Source organism: Alosa alosa, chromosome 19 (assembly GCF_017589495.1).
Source record: "Alosa alosa isolate M-15738 ecotype Scorff River chromosome 19, AALO_Geno_1.1, whole genome shotgun sequence".
NCBI classification, from domain to species: Eukaryota; Metazoa; Chordata; class Actinopteri; order Clupeiformes; family Clupeidae; genus Alosa; species Alosa alosa.
This window is the reverse complement of record NC_063207.1, coordinates 19,385,290-19,401,739: the sequence shown is the minus strand read 5'-3', so window position 1 is coordinate 19,401,739 and position 16,450 is coordinate 19,385,290. Positions and strand designations below refer to the sequence as shown.

Genomic DNA, 16,450 nt, shown 5'->3' with positions numbered 1-16,450 from the left:
TTAATGATTTTTTCTTTTTTCTTGCACTTCAATAGTAGGCTACAGGTGGCAAAGGTGAAAACTATTTGTTTTCTGTAGTGCACTGGTTTATTGACACCAGAGTGATACCTTTTTTACACGTTGCAAACCCTATGAGCCTATTGTTTAGGTAGGCTATGATGGTGTCCGTATTAAAAAAAAAAACAATTAGGTCATTCTTCTAATCAAAGACCTCACTTTTACTTACAGGTTTACTAGCCTCTAATGACTCCCCTGCTGTACACTTCGGGGTATCCATCCCCATGGCACTAGTAAGCGCACTAGGAGGCGCTGATTCTCAGTGAGCAAATCGCTCATGCGTTGAGTGCTGCAAATGAGTCAATGCGCGGAGGATACTCTCACCGGTTGCAGCTCTACTGACTGACACTTCACTGTTTACGGCGCGTTTTCTCCTGGCTCTCCGCGCATCTCCTGGAATCTCAAAGAAGGCTCGGACATGAAAGATAGTGAATGAAATGCCATGCAACACATCCAAAATGAATCCATTTATCGCTTTTCGTAAAGATACCAAATTGATTTAAACCACGAGACCTCACTTGAAGCCTGTGATTTGGGCAATAGGAGAGAAGAATCAGTATTTGAAGGTCCTGGAAGCAGCCTAAATGTGTTTAAATGGCAGGAGCGCAGCCTGGGGTTCACGCTCTGCAGCTCAAACCGATCTCCGTTCCAGAGAATCTGAAGAAAGGCAGTAGGTTTATGAAATGGGATGATGTAAGTATGCATCACCGACAGGTTTGTTGTGTTTTGCATCGTTATGGGTTTTTGCTATTTGCTATTAAGATAACTCTGCTATGTCTAGTCTGATACCTTGAAGATGAAATCTCCCAATTGGTAGGTTACCGCAATCCCAATGATAATAGCCGATTGCTTCAACTTGCCTGTCACTTCAGATAAGATACCGACCAAACATCTATTGAGTCAAGGTGGTCCACAGCTATAGCCAACAGCTTAGACGACAACCACTTAACACGAGGCTAGATTGTTTCTTACGGATCATTCTCATTTGTGCAAAACCTTACACTGAAGCAGCATATCTTAGAGTGATTTCATTTGGCTTCACCAACATCCATATGCGAGGGTTGTTATGAAGTCTGCTATTGGCTTTAAATCACAGCTGAAGAAAATGTGTGTAGCCTATCCATCAAAGGTATAGATCAAGGTAAATGTATGAATTCCGACTTAAGTTCACTTCACTGTCGTTGTATGGACATCACTAGACAGCAGATTTTGCTGAACAAACCCTAGGCTCATGCCAGGACGCTCTGTGAAATTGAACGGTAGACACAAGTAAATGCCATTACAAAAGATCGATTGGTCATTTTAGCTCTAGAGATGGCAGATATTTACAAAAAAAGATGAGGTGAAAAGGTAAAAAGGTGGCGACTGTACCAAGATAACTACAATACAGTTATAGGCTACTGCGATGTAGGCCTGATTGTATTATAAATCTTGGATAGTTCATAGACTGGTCTTGGTGTCACCTGTTGTTTTTTGTAGTTTTTCCTCAACAAGTGGCAAACAGCATCATTTGCAACCAAGGTCATCTTCTATTTTAGCCCCCAAAAACGCTGAGCTAAGACATGTTTTCTGTCAACTGTTTGCAGGATTGATATAGGCTCTCTATATTTTGTTAGGTTTGGATGACAGTATTTTGTTCAAACTGACCAGATGTTCAATTTTTGTAAAGGGGCAACCACCAAATTAGACAAATATTGCCATTATGTTAATATTTTATTGTGTGAATTAGACCTATACTGGATTCTAGTATTACATTAATGTAGGTTTATTGTCTATTCTTAGCAGACTGTGTGCAATTTTCAGATGAAGGTATACAGTAAATATTGTGTCCAAAATATCACTCAAATTTTTTTTTAACAGCTGTCAACTTCAAAAAATCAGGACCATTAATGAAAAAATAAATGCTATTCTGTTGCTATGACAGTGAACATGCTTCAAATCTTTATATCTTCTGCTTCATCTTTGAGATCCAATCCCTGTCTTACAGCAGTGAAAATGCTTTCCATCACCCAACTTAAATAGGCTAAATGTATGACTCAGACTGGTGCTAAGTAAGATCTGAATCAAGCACAATGAGTTAGCCCACCAGTTCCTTTAGAAGGCATTGTGCTGCCGGGCTGTGAGAATATTTTAGGGCTGAGTAGAAAATCGTCCCCTTTCTTCTTCAGGGACGACGTCTTGCCCTCCCTCCTCACCATTAAAGTGTCCAGGCAAAGTGGGCAGCCCATGACAGGACTAAACTAAGCTACAGGGGTGGGGTGGAAGGTGGGGGTGTCACTCAATTTACTAGGATGTGGATGGGGAGCCCTTCACTGTGGGGAAATGCAAATGGTGGCTCAGGGCTGGTGTGAATCATTTTAATGTAGAGCACTTATGCAATGGCTGAGTCAAACTTCACAATTTGATCTAGTAGAGGGCTCAGTGTCTCTCGAGACGACCGGAAAAAAGAACACATCTTTTAAGAAGATTGCTTCAGTCCTGTGAGAGTTGGGTGGAGTAAGCCAACTCTTTTTGACTCAAACAAGAAAAGTTTAAAGAGATGAATAACTGTCAAATAAAAAGATGTGTGAGGACACAGTGTGATGCAGTTAATGTCTACTGTATTTAACGTCATCCTCATTACGTTTCTTGAAGGATTCATCAACGGTTACCCCGGTGACATTACGTGTGGACCCTCAGGGATTCTTTCTCTACTGGACTGACCAGAACAAGGTAGGACTTTCACTTTCACACACACAGACACACACACACACAGACACACACACACACACACACACACACACACACACACACATATACACTTAAACACACACTTTTTCATACTATGAAAACCTTATGCTCAGGTCGGTCAGGAGTGCTAACTTTATGGAAGCTATCATAACAGTAATATCATTGCGTTCTGCTTCGTTTTATGCCAGACTCTGTGCCCTGTTCAATCCAAAGAAGGCTACATAGAGATTTTCCATGACACTTTAAAAGATTAGTCTGTCTGGGAGTTGTCTGGATGATGCTCAAGATGCTCTCTGCAGAATTAGTTTATAGGTGTTTGTGTAATCCAAACATGTATGTCTGTTTAGGTACGATGCAGTGTGGAGTGCATGTTGGGAAGAAAGGTTGTGACCGTGCATCCACATTCATCTCAAGTTCTTTGTGTAACAGATTACATCACACTCGGTAGACTGCTGCTCACTAGAAAATTAAATCAGTTTTGAGAGCTACTTCACAGCTTGCCAACACAGTTGGATAGTCTTCAGATATTGGAATGTGTTGAATCAAGTGTCCTGAAATAACCTACAGAAAACCAATCCTTTTAAATTGCAGTTCAGGGACTCATTGGGTTGCCCCATGTCAAAACTGTTGGCAACTGACTCCCATTCCTTACTTGTTTTGATTGTAATTTTTTCAAATTTGTTGTGCAAAGGCACAAATTAAATGAATGTAAAAGCAAGTAGTTTATGTAGATGGGATGTCGACTTTCTCTTTACATGAAATCCATACACAGAACTTATTGAAGAGGCAGATGTTTTGCTACACTGCAAAAAATAAAATCTAACCAAGTGTTATTAATCTTACATTAAGATAAAACATCTATTTGGTATTGTTTTTACTGTAGTATAAAAACACTTACCTAGTGCTGTCTCATAAGATCATTCACTTGTGTGATCTTACTGTAATATAATATTAATAACACTTGGTTAGATAAGCAGTTTTTACAGTGTAGTCATTGTATAGACCCCCCACCCCCAATCTCATGAGCTTAGTACAAAGATTAAGTCACTCACTTATTGCTTGAAATGTCATACAACATTTAAAATGTTGGTTATTTAGTTTTCTCATCATATCACTCTCAACCCACATCATGGCCACCTTGGAGGGCCTTCCCTACACTTTGGGAACCACTGGTGTAAACCATGTTCTGTTAAATGACTGCTTTCACTATATGCATCATGGATGCCTAGCCTTGGTGGAGGGCCAAAAGAGAGCCTGACTTCAGGGTGGGCACAGCACTCCCCAACCTCCGTCTTTGTCCCTGCTTGTTGTACGGTGATGACAATGGAACCCTGGCACAGCACAGGTTAACCACACGGCCGATGTGTCAAAATGAAGAGTTATGAATACAATGGCTTCGACCCCCCCCAACACACACCCAGCGTGGAACGCTGGCACAATAGCCTCTGATTAATCACTGTGACAGGGTCGGCCCCGTGGCGCATGCCCTCGGCCCCGCAGTGTGAGCAGATGTGCGTATCATCCCGACGACGTCTCCCCCGCGCGGGGGCTGGGGCCACTGAGGACCCTGCCCTGTCTCGGTGCCCCTTGCTGCTGCCAGTGACAGTGGAATTTCTGCCATCCATCGGTTTGACTTGTGACTGCGTACAGCGCTGCTGTGTGTATGACAGAGGCGGCGTTTGAGCTAATGCCAGATGCACCAGAGGGAGACCCCTTCAGGAAGGGGAACTCTGCAGTGAGTGACTGAGGAGGTGGGAGTAGCAGTCGCTGTGGAGCTATATTGAACATTACACTGACATCATCAAATTTCACTCAACTTTAAGAATGATTTAACGTTTCTGAAAATAACGGCAAACACGGATATGGAATTCCATTCCAATTCGAAAGCCTTCCATATGCATCTGTAAGCTGTACATCTGTAGAAGCCACAATTAGTCCGTTTTGTTCATGCACTCAGACTGCTTTGGCAGTGGTCTGTTGAAGGCAATAAGCTGATGTATGGTTCAGGCTTGCTCTTCAGGACATGTGTTTGATCCACGATTATCATTCATCTGGTCGCTTCTCCTACTCATTAGAGGAATGTGGCCAGCCAGCCAATGAGAGGAGAGCCTCTGTCTCCTAGACGATAATTAGGTCCTAATGAAGCACATTGCCTTACCTTTCTTTTTGAAACCCATGTTGAAGAGACTGAGCTGAGAGTGTTGTGATTTCTGGCTAAATCAACAAAGCAAGTCACAGGCTAAAAATAGTCACACACCAATGGTAGATGGTTTGTCTTCCATGACTGCCTGTACTGTGTCATTGCATCTTCACTCAGCAGGTAAAACTTAAAAGGAGGACTATTTCCCACAACTTAAACACCAGTGTTAAGCACCCAAATCCTACATTTCAATAGTATTCAGTATACAGTAATAGTATTCAGTACAAACCTTGTACGTTTTCTTGCTACTGACAGAGGCCATGGTTGGATGCACATCATCGTCTTTAAAGAGTCAGTACTACAGCAACAGATGTCATGAGATATTTGTATTTGTCTTCCACCTGAACGAGGCCATGACATTTTAAAAACATTAATAACAGTGCAGTTTTGTGATACAGCATCCCACTGTCATTTCATAAGACCAGTGTTGGCTTATCTTCCATATACAGAAGTGGTTTATTGTGCCTCAATATAGAACACATATAACAGGTGGGCATCCGGGAAGCCATGAAGCCACATATTGAATTTCAAGTGTGCTGAACAAAACAGACTATATTAACAACATATCAATACTTTCAGTATCATAATATCTCATAAATGAATATTGATTGTTTGAAAAAGCTACTTGTCACAATCAATGCCTCTTAGCGGACAGACAAAAACAGTAATTTCATTCAGGACACAGTGTTACATTATCCCTGAAACTGAAATGCAAATAAGGCATCCTACTAGTAGGATAAGGAATCCTACTATTACACAAGCAAACATGCACCCAATGGTTTCACCCAATGACTAATGCAGTGAAAGCAATAGCCCCCGTTAGAGTGTTTATGCAAAAGGGTCTTTGGATCGATATGTGTGTTGCTATTTTTACTTCTCTGCAGGCCAGCCTTGTCACCAATGAGAGGAGAGAAAGAAAATACGGTCGGTCTGTAATGGTAGATTACTGTAACATGTCTGTGTTGAGCGTCGGCTATGATTTACCGAAGCCATCAGGCTCCAAGCCACGGAAGCCAATGTCACTTGTTTGATTGTGGGTGGCTTGTAAGTGAGTGTGTTCAGCAAGGGGCCTCTGTGGAACCAGTCAACAAGTAGATGAGAATGGTGGTAAGAGTCTGCAGACAGTTGATCCAAGCTATTTGGAGCAGACTGCACTTTCCTCTAGCTCATTTCATCGCTGTCTGAAGGCTGCCTTGAAATTGCTTTAACCCAACACCCCCTTTCAGAGACACCACCCCCACCCACCCACCCTTCATCCTGTTGCTATGGTACCATTCAAGCGCTTTCTACTGCAGTGTTTCTGAATTTTAAATCTTGGTCAGTTGATTGGAGCTTGAAGATGGACAGAGAGAGAGAGAGGGAGAAAGAGAAAGAGAGAGAGAGAGAGAGAAACTGATGGATAGACAATGGCACACAATGGTCTATGTTGAAGCATATAAGATAATGAATAGGACAGGTTAGTCAGTTATTAGTCACAGACTGCATGCCGTTTAAGCGTTAGTTGATTTTATGGGAGAGAATGATAGACTAAATTGCTCTGTATTTTTCTTCTTACGATGTATGTCCTTCATATTAATATTCGGAATATTCAGTCCTCGGTCATGACCAGTGGATTCTAATTTCTATTTTATCACCATTGTTCTGGTTCGTTTTTAACTGAAGGCAGAAAATCATCTGAGAATTTCAGATAAAAGAGAACTGTTGGTCTCATTGGAATGGTACTTGTGGTCCCCTCTCCTATCCCCCCCCCTTAAATTTGTGGTAAAGTATGTCAGATATTCAGGTCATGCCGTTTCTCCTCATGAAAACAGATGATACTGTACAAATATCCATCGCAAATTAACTGCATAGAAGCGACCATCATCAAAACATTTATTTTCCTCGAGGCAATTCACTCAGTAGCACACAATTTCATTAGACAGCATGATATTCATTAGCATATCTACAGATGCACTTAGATTGGGGCAACACATAGTAGAATTCCAAGGATATGATATTTAATGGTCCATATCTCTATGGATGCTATGCAGTAAGGAAATAGAATCGCTAGCCAACAGTAAAAAGAAATTTCTAAAATGTCAGATCAGTGTTCAGTCAAATATTAGTGTTTTGGTTTATATTGAGCCTTAATGTCATTATTATTTTAAAAAGTAGTGGTGATCCAGTGGCCATGACTACAAACTCCTATTATGCTGAGGACATACAGGCTAGTGATCAATGATATGTACCGTCTTACCCCCCCCACACACACACACACACATACACACAGACACACACAGACACACAGACACACACACACACACACACACACACACACACACACACACACACACACACACACACACACACACACACACACACACACACACACACACACACACACACACAGTGGCGGCAGTGCCTGGAGACAGTTTGATATAATGCTCAACATTAACATTTAGCGATTCCTGCATTAATGAGCTACGCATTGAAAATGCCCCTCCTGCCCTCCTGCCCCTCTGCCCCCTTGTTTATTCCTTCCCATAAGAGAGGGCGGCCTGTAGTTGGTGGAGCGTGTCATGAGCTGGCCGCCGCGCCCCCTGCCCACCACCACATGAATCTCTCCACAGCCGTCACAAAGCATGAGTGTCACGCCCGGCCTGCTGCCTTGTCCAGCATCCTTGCACCCCCCCCACACTCCTCCTCATAGTTGTCAGTTCTGCTCTCTCTTAGCTGAGCTGAGCTCACCACGGCCCCATGAATCAGAGCGTATGGCTTTTTTTTTTGTCAACTTGCTTTCCATCTGATGCTGGTACGTAACAAACAAAGAGAATTGTCGATGCTGTATTGTCTGACAGCCTTCGCTCTATTCCTTCAGGACTGATGCTCCTCTTTTTTCCCCCCTCTGCTTCACAGAGCATCTACACTTCCCCTCTCTGACTCTGTCGGCTCTAATACTTACATTTCATCTCCTCTAGCTGACTAAGAGAAGGTTGTTGATGTTCTTACTGTTCTAATGAGCTTGATGAAACTTGGTGCTGGTTTCTCTGTGTGCTTTTTGTCCAGTAATAATCTCTTTTCTTTTCTCAAGGGGAAGAGTAGCGGATTTTGTCAATTTGTCTTTGCTACCCTTAGGGCTGGTATCCATAATTGACAAGCTACTCAGGCTACAACACAGTGTGTTTTTCAAACGTGGAATAGTCTTGATGAAGTGATATTTTTACTATTTGATAAGTGAAACTCATAATGGATTCACATTTTTCTAAAACCAAATTACCCACCTCCATCTTAGCTTTACTGCATCAATAATTTCTGCTTGCTTATCCTGAACATCTTTTACATCTTGTCTCCTTGGTCATTAGTGGGTCTACAATCCTCTTCACTGCAGTACTCCAAACTGTTTCTACCACTGAAACACACAATCTTGTGCTATTTTGTATTATCATTTAACACTTTTTCTTTTTTTTTTATATGAAGTGGTCATACAAAATAGTATTATTTTACTACTTTCAACTACAGTAAACCCAAAAGTGTAAAATGGCTAAAACTATTCAGTGGATTTTACTGCATCAAATCAATTATGTGCTGACATTTTGCCTTATGTGACACGTTATGCTCAGAGAACCATGACCATATTACGATGTCAGCTTGACAGTGATGTTCAAATGTCAGCCTTGTACCCCAGGGATTCTAATTCTAAGACTTGTTATTTTCTCTTTACAGGAAACTGACCTGTTAGACATCACCTATATCAAAGATGCAAGAACTGGAAAGTGTACAAAGACTCCAAAGGTATGTAGATACTCTTGATGGAGACCTCACAGTAAGGTGATGATTCTTAAGGCAACTTTTCCCAGGCAATCACATGACTGGTTCTTCGTCTTATGACTGGATGATCACAACACATCACTCTGCACCAGCAGCGTTGCTCAAAATTCTGGCAACCTTGCTCAAAATGTTGTCCAGTGTATTATCATCTTTGGAATCTCAAAAATCTTCTTCGAAGACATAATCAGACCTAAGGCTACATAACAGACTGTCACACTGTGACTTCATAATTGCCTTGTTATAGCTTGTTCACCTAATCTGCACCCGACCTCCCAAGACAAATATAGGTTAATTGTCACAGTGTAAATCTGTTACGGGTGATAGCCATCTCTCTGCGGAGGGAACGGTCCAGACGACCTGGACTGCTGTGGCCACAGGCAGGCATCTGTAACCTGAATCTGACTGCTGGCAAGTCACGTAGAAAAACCCATTTGAACCTTTTCCAGGTCACTCCAGTTAATTTGCACTGCCCTCCCCCCTTATTTTGTACCAATTCAGCCATCTGTTGTTTGACTCACTAGGTAGAACTCTCTAAATTTAGCAGGCCCTACAGCAGTTTGGAAAACAACAGTGGCTATTGCACGACATGTCAACATTTTTAGATATGCTTTAAAGGTACTCACCTACTGTCACTGTCTGACGTTCTTTTCAGGGTTACAATTCCTTATGTGACGTTTTTAAATTTGCATTACTTCTCAATCAGTGTTTTATTATATTTGAATTACACCATAATTCAAATTAAAGTCTTGTTGTAAACAAAGCCATTAAGCCCTGCGGCTTATTGCTGTTATGGATTCAAAATGCAACGCTGTGCCTGAACCTGCTCACCTGTTTATCATTCTGAAGACTGCTGCGCCTCAGGTGATGTATTTATCTGTGTTCCCGTCATACCTCTAGCTCAGCAGCTCAGTTGTTTTTGTAAATGCCATTAATTGTCAGGAACATTAGGTGTTGTATATTTTATACATCTCCGAGGCATTTTTGTCAGGGTTAACAGCAATATGTACACAATATATGAGATAATGTTGTACAAATTTTGTTGTTTTGGACTTTGATCCTTTCTAGCTGGAGTATGCACCATTCCGTATCATCCTGATATAGATGTGGAATTCCTCCCCATGATAAGAATTTGGCATCCCACAGTATTAATGACAATTGATGACATGTTCACATATGCATCACAACATGGGCCGCTCACATGTAGAATGAGAATAAGCATGGAGCAAATAGTTGTGTTTGCATGTCTCTCATGTGACTGTAAATGGATGTGACTGACGTGGCCAAGATGATAGTGTTGAATGGCACCATTTCCAGTTCATTTATACTGTTATTTCGCAAAAATGTAGTGCAAGTCTATATTGGCCATCACTATTTCTGGCAACTTCTTACACAGAAGTATCCCACCGCTGAGGCAGAGATATGAAAACATTAGTTGCACACATTCCTTTCAAAGATGCTTCATCTCACAGCAAGCCCTCCATTTACTCCCTTGCCACACAGACACTATAGTGTTGGAAAAGTTGGAATAAGAAAGGCAGGGCTGATTCCCACACCCAGGGATGGGGGTTGAGGGAAGAGGAGGAGGCAGACTAAGCTGATAGATGATGCCACTCAAACATAGACAGAGAAAAGGCTGTCAGTTTCAGGTCGAGGGGCCGGCATCACATCTTACTTTCTCATTTTGAGGTGTTTAAAAACTTTGAAATAACTGGAGCCAGGCTTACTGTATTAGACACTTGTAGCTAGAAAATGGGTCTACAATCATGAGCCGGCTCCTTTTTAGTGGTCCTGACTTCATTTGGACAGTCCCCAGAAACATGAAACACAGAAACAATAGCAAGTTAGGATTGTAATGTCTTTTTAGGCAACAAACTTTATACACTATTAGTGTTGGATGGTAGTTATTTGCTTTCTGGTCTTCTCCATAACTCAAATTGAATTTACTCCATAATCTTAAATGATAGACCAAATACAGCACAATCTTTAATGTTTTGCTCATCTATAAAAGGCTATAAAACTTGTATTTATGCAGCAAGATATCACTGTCTAAAATGCGGACCACGTACATCATCCAGTTTTAAGTGTCCATTAACCGAATGACTTGACAAGACAGCATGCGATGCAAATGCCATAATGGATTAAAAGCCTACAATCAATACTTCTAATGTAACTGAGTGGTATCAGGTTGAATCCAATTTCAGAGCAAAAAGTACTAAAAAAGAAGTATGTGCCCACTAGATTTTAAGATAATTAGAGCATTTTTATGGACTTCATCTGTCTTTTACCCATCAGCTCAGGCCAAGGGATGATGTCATGCTTGATGGACCCCATAGAGTCTGAGGAGGCAACAGCTAGCGGCTAATGATTTGCATGAAGGATGGAAGTTGGAGAAGACGATAATGAGACGTTTACTCCCCCCTAAATATACAGGTCAAATTAAAGCAATGGGAAAACAAGAGGCATGGTGGGTAGAGGCAGTGGGCTGCCCGCATGTGGCCATCTGTTCAAACAGCGACGGGCGCTTTGCTTATTGGTAATGAGCATATGCTTTTGGGAAGACATTGTTCTCCCACTACACAGCAAAGCAGTTGGAGCCACGGGGCAGTTTCCAGTAGCTCCTGGACCTCGTTGTGATGAATGGTCATTTCTTTGCAGAGCTCGTTCTGATTCTGTTAAGAGACTGGTACTCTTCACGGTTTGGTTTTATTTGGCGTAATGATTTGAATAAGAGTTTAGAGCAGCGAGTCAATGACGGAGACACTGTTCTGTCCTGTTAGTAATGGACTACTTCCCTGAATATGAGATGCCATCTATCCTTTGAGAGGATTGCCTTGTCCGCCAACGTTGTTTGCCAATGGAAAGTTGGAGGAAGTGGCTCCCCTTCCCCAGAGCTCCGGACCCGAAGAGCCTCCAGCAGGATGAGCAACTGCAGACGGCTGCCATGAAACTAGAGCACTCCATCTGTTGCAATGGATCTTGCATTGCATACATACAGCATGGGAATCAAGAAAGCACCGTGCTATTCAAATCTCAACACTAGACCTCTGTGGAATGCAGGTGCAGATACAATCCCCTGGTGATGTAAAAAACATGTACTGGTCAGTCACATTGGATTGGCAAATGAATAAAGCTTGAGGTTTCGATTGTTAGCACATTTAGCAAAGTTAACAAACAATACAGACAAACACTGAATAAAAATAATAGGTCATCATCATGTGACATCGTCAGGATGACTGAAAACATGCCATGTTCTGTCTGAACAACAACAGTGACAGCAGAAGGCCTCTGTGAGGGTGCCCCAGTGAAAGAACCAAGGTCACTGTCAGATGGACACTGCTCAACCCTCAGAAGAGAACAGTTGCATGGAGGCCTTCCTTGAAGTGTATTTTTCATTCATAAAGTGAAGATAATTGTTATTATAGGTGTATGTCTTATATAGGGATGTAACGGTATGAAAATTTAACCTCGCGATAATAGTGACCAAAATGATCACGGTTTTCGGTATTATCGCAATATTTTTAAAAGTGTGTTTAATATGTTCAGAAAGCACTAATTGGCCTACACAAGCTGAAATAGTTTCAAAAAGTATGACAGCATTTACTATATTACAAAATATAGGCAAAACCTTATAAAAAGTGCAACATTTAACCAGGGACGCTGGAACTCATTTTCATCTGGGGGTGCTCATAGAGGGGGTGCTGAGGGAGGGTAAAAAAATTGTTACTGAGTAGATTATTTTATTCTGGTGCATTTTAAGGTGGCCTATTGCTACTGGAGAAGGGCATAGTTTCATTCACATTCATAGGCCTACATCCTGACTGCACAAACAAACTTGGCTGAGCTGAGCATTCTTAATTCATAGTATAACGTTACCGTGGCATTGTGTGTTGTCCCGTTCACTCTTTCCTTGGTCATGTTTAATTGGCTTTGTGCCACAATTAAATCCATCAAGTAGATAACAGAATCAGTAGGGTACCATTTTTGTTTCTTTGTACCAGGCCTATGTCAAAAGCAGGCTTGGATGAAGCTGGGAAGGATTAAACACACGGTTTCCACACCGTGGTAATCATCCATGATAATCATGATATTTGAAATGAAAACGGTAATTGTTATCGTCAATATTTTTATCGCGGTTTACCATTATACCGGTAATCGTTACATCCCTAGTCTTATATTGATAAAACAGTAGTAGCCCTTTTTAACTTCAACTGGAACTCGTATAGAACTTTCCATTCCCCTTTACCCCAAATGATAGAAATGCATCCAAATGATGTCTTCTTGTCTTGACATAAGACTGGATGAAATCAGTTCATATTCTAGATAGATTTGACAGTCCTCATTCCAAAGAACACTTTTACCATATAACACTAACATTTAAATTGTGTTAATCTAGCATATATTTTCTTCTCCCTCATAAGACTCAAATTTGATCATTAAATCCTTTTTCAAATAAATGATGGCCAAAGTCAATCCCTCTGCGCCCAACTGTTGAGCTTGTGGCTTGTCTTGATTATGAGGATCTGAGACAGGGATCCGGCTCATATGGTGCGGCTGACTATCTGAGAGGACAGCTCAGTTAGCTCCCCTGACAGAGAGAGGCTCAGCCATTAAGCACAGCGAGTCCGACGGCGATCAGACCAGCGAGCGGCATGGCGTTCTGCTCTTTGATTGCACGCAGGCAGGCGCTTCGCTGAGATCTTGCCTCCAGTGCGCCACGCCGCCTCAATGGATTGTTGCCATAGAAACTCAGGAGGCAAGCTACCCGGCGTGACCAAAGCCCATAGGCGCGGGAGCTAATGAGAGGGGAAGAAAAGGCACACGGTGTGTGTGTGTGTGTGTGTGTGTGTGTGTACGGGGGGGTGCTGCTCTTCCCGGGAAGTGTCCCCTCGACCCCCTCATCCCCAGTGTGCTGACACTCCACCTGCGTGACGCATTCCTCCAAACGCTCTCAGAGATGTGGCAACTAGAACCGTGTCAGCAGGAAGAAGACGAAGACGAAGAAAAAACATGAAGAATGGCAAGAAGCTTTTCAAGACTTTTTGAGCTGTCAGAGCTTGCCATGCTTGTGAAGCATATGTGAAGTGTGTGTGTGTGTGTGTGTGTGTGTGTGTGTGTGTGTGTGTGTGTGTGCGTGTGTGTGTGTGTGCGTGTAACTATATGTTTGTGTGTGTGTGTGTGACTATATGTTTGTGTGTGTGTGTGTGTGTGTGAGGTGATGCATTTTTTAGAGCGCTGTGACTAACACAATCCTTTAATAACTGCTAATCTTCCCTCGGGTCCCTCTGCACGTAGTCCTGTATTCCTGGCTATTGTTGCCAATATTGCCCAAGAAAGTGATTACCAGCAGAAGGGTACCTGGAGGTGGGAGAGTTCCTTCGACGTTTTTCTTTTCTTGTGCATCGTGGTATAAATCTGAGCATAATTACCACACGCCCAACAGCACAGTCGTCTGCCCACCAGCAACCGGCAATACGCACTGGTGTAGATGCAATAAAAATCAAATTTGTTTCATCCCTTTTCCCCGACTTTCATTTCGTTTCCCCTGCAGTGTCCTTCCTGGAGAGATAGAGGTGTGGTGAAGTGTTCACGGAATAATACAAATGTCATTCAACTCTCTTTCCTCATAAAGCTACATTGATAGATACTGGAGCTAGAGAGAGAGCGAGAGAGAGCGAGAAAGAGAGAGAGAGAGAGTGAGTGAGAGAGTGGGGGGGGGGAGACAGAGAAAGATTTGTATGCCTGTCTGCTTGTTCATAACATGGTCAGTGATACAACACAGCCATTCTGAATTATGGGAGGGAATTGAATTGAAGTGAGAATGAGAGAAAAGCATCTGAAATGCGTGTTAGTGCCAAGATGTTTGCCCCTGCCAGCTGCTATCCCTGGTGGGAAATGAGAGGATTTTACTGCAGCCATCACACTTTGCTCTTAAGGACCTCCAGGAATTCCCTGCCATCTCGGGGGTCTCCGCACCTTCATCTGCTCCCTGCTATAGGCTTCACCTCAGCAGCATAACCCCAGCTGGTGCCAGCTTTAATTGCTCTAAATGGAGGTGGTCTCCTGTCAGCAAGGCTTTCATATGAGCTTTTAATGAACCAGAGAGTAGACACTTTATTCATTTCAGAACTGACTTTATCCATAGCAAATCTTCTGTGACCATTATAAATGGATTTGAACAGGCGCCCCCACATGTGGACTTTGAGAGATTGCGCGGTACATGTTATCCGTAGGGTTGGCCAAGGCTTCCTGTGCTGCACTGTTCTGTGTGTGTCGGCTTTTAATACTCAGGGCATAAAATCACCTCAGGACATCGGAGCGCACACCGTGAACTGAAAGGGGCATTTCTTATTAAAGAGGAACTTTAAAATTCATACCCCCCCCATGAATTATTCAAGTCATATTCAAGTTCCGACACTATATCATGACGTACAATATATTTTGCACATCATTGCAATGAACTTGAGTAAGGGCCGACTAGCCACCGAAACCATTTGGAGTCAAAGTGTGTTGCCAGTCTCTTGGCTTGTACGAGATTAATCACAGATGTTGATGGCAGTAACAAACAGAGTCTTTCTGACTCAAGGCAGACGGCTGGTAATTGCTTAGGCACACCAGCCCATGTCAGACAGCTTGAGCAGGGGAGCGACAAGCAAACGTCTTCTTTTTATCGCCACTCTGCTCAGGATGTTCTGCTCTGGTGCGTGTCTTTTTGGAGGACAAGTCTGAGCTGTCCTTGGAAAGGCTTGGAGTTTTTTATTTATTTCTCAGATACAGACTTTAAGATGATGAGCCACAGCCTAAATCGGTTTGAGTGTATTTTTAGAAACATCAGAATGCTTTTGGCTTGTTACACCATGTCGACAGAGTTTAGCATGACGGGATTTTCAGCATCCCCTGGAAGCGTCTGTTTGCCAGGCCTGCTGGTCACCAAACTGTCAATAGCCCGTCTTGCAACCATCTGCCACATCAGCAGCACGGCTCCCTTTGTGACGGTGTGACGGGCCTTCCCTCAGAAGTTCTTTGATTTGCCTAATAACATCTGTCAGGCTCCTCTCATCTCGTGCGCTCTCTTGTTAGACGCCTGTGTGTGTGCTGCCACCCCGTGCAGTGCGGGCAGCAGTGGGCAGGCGTGGGCAGACGGGGCGGAGATGCTCGCTGCCGTCGGCTGTCTTCAGAAAGGCCAACTCTTTTCCCATTTACAGCTTATTATCGTCTGTCCACCAACACCTGGGTGAGCGAGTCTGTGTGGTCTGCCCCCAGTGCTGCAGGTGGTAGAGAAAATAGCAAACCTGATGCCAACACACACACGCGCACGCACACACACACGCACACACACACGAGCACACACACGCGCACACACATATATATATACACACACACACATATGCGCACACACACACACACACAAATGCGCACACGCACACACACACACACACACACACACACATACGCGCAAGCACACACACACATACACACACACACAAATCAAACTCTGTTCCTCCCAGGACACCCTGAGTCATTTGTCTTGAAGTGCAGAGATAAACGGATAAATGTGCGAAAGGTAGAGAAGAGAGAGCAGAGAGAAAAATGAGAGAAATTTCAAGTTTTATTCTGCTCACCCCATTCTCCCATGTGTGCAGATTTAGATAGATAGAT

General features: G+C 42.8%; 1 protein-coding gene across 3 annotated transcripts in view; it reads left to right on the top strand.

The window, feature by feature from the left end:
• Nucleotides 1-338: 338 nt before the first annotated feature.
• The window catches only part of LOC125312408 (1-phosphatidylinositol 4,5-bisphosphate phosphodiesterase beta-1), a 45,602-nt gene continuing 29,490 nt past the window's right edge, over nucleotides 339-16,450 (top strand). For 2 of the 3 annotated variants that reach the window (XR_007196615.1, XM_048270936.1), the window contains exons 1-3: nucleotides 339-750; nucleotides 2,692-2,769; nucleotides 8,690-8,758. Coding sequence is in view for 2 of the 3 variants with exons in the window: in XM_048270936.1 (XP_048126893.1) it covers nucleotides 652-750; nucleotides 2,692-2,769; nucleotides 8,690-8,758 (246 nt within the window). In the remaining variant the exon portion in view is untranslated. The remainder of the gene's footprint in view (nucleotides 751-2,691; nucleotides 2,770-8,689; nucleotides 8,759-16,450) is intronic. The other variant, XM_048270935.1, reaches the window with a different exon arrangement.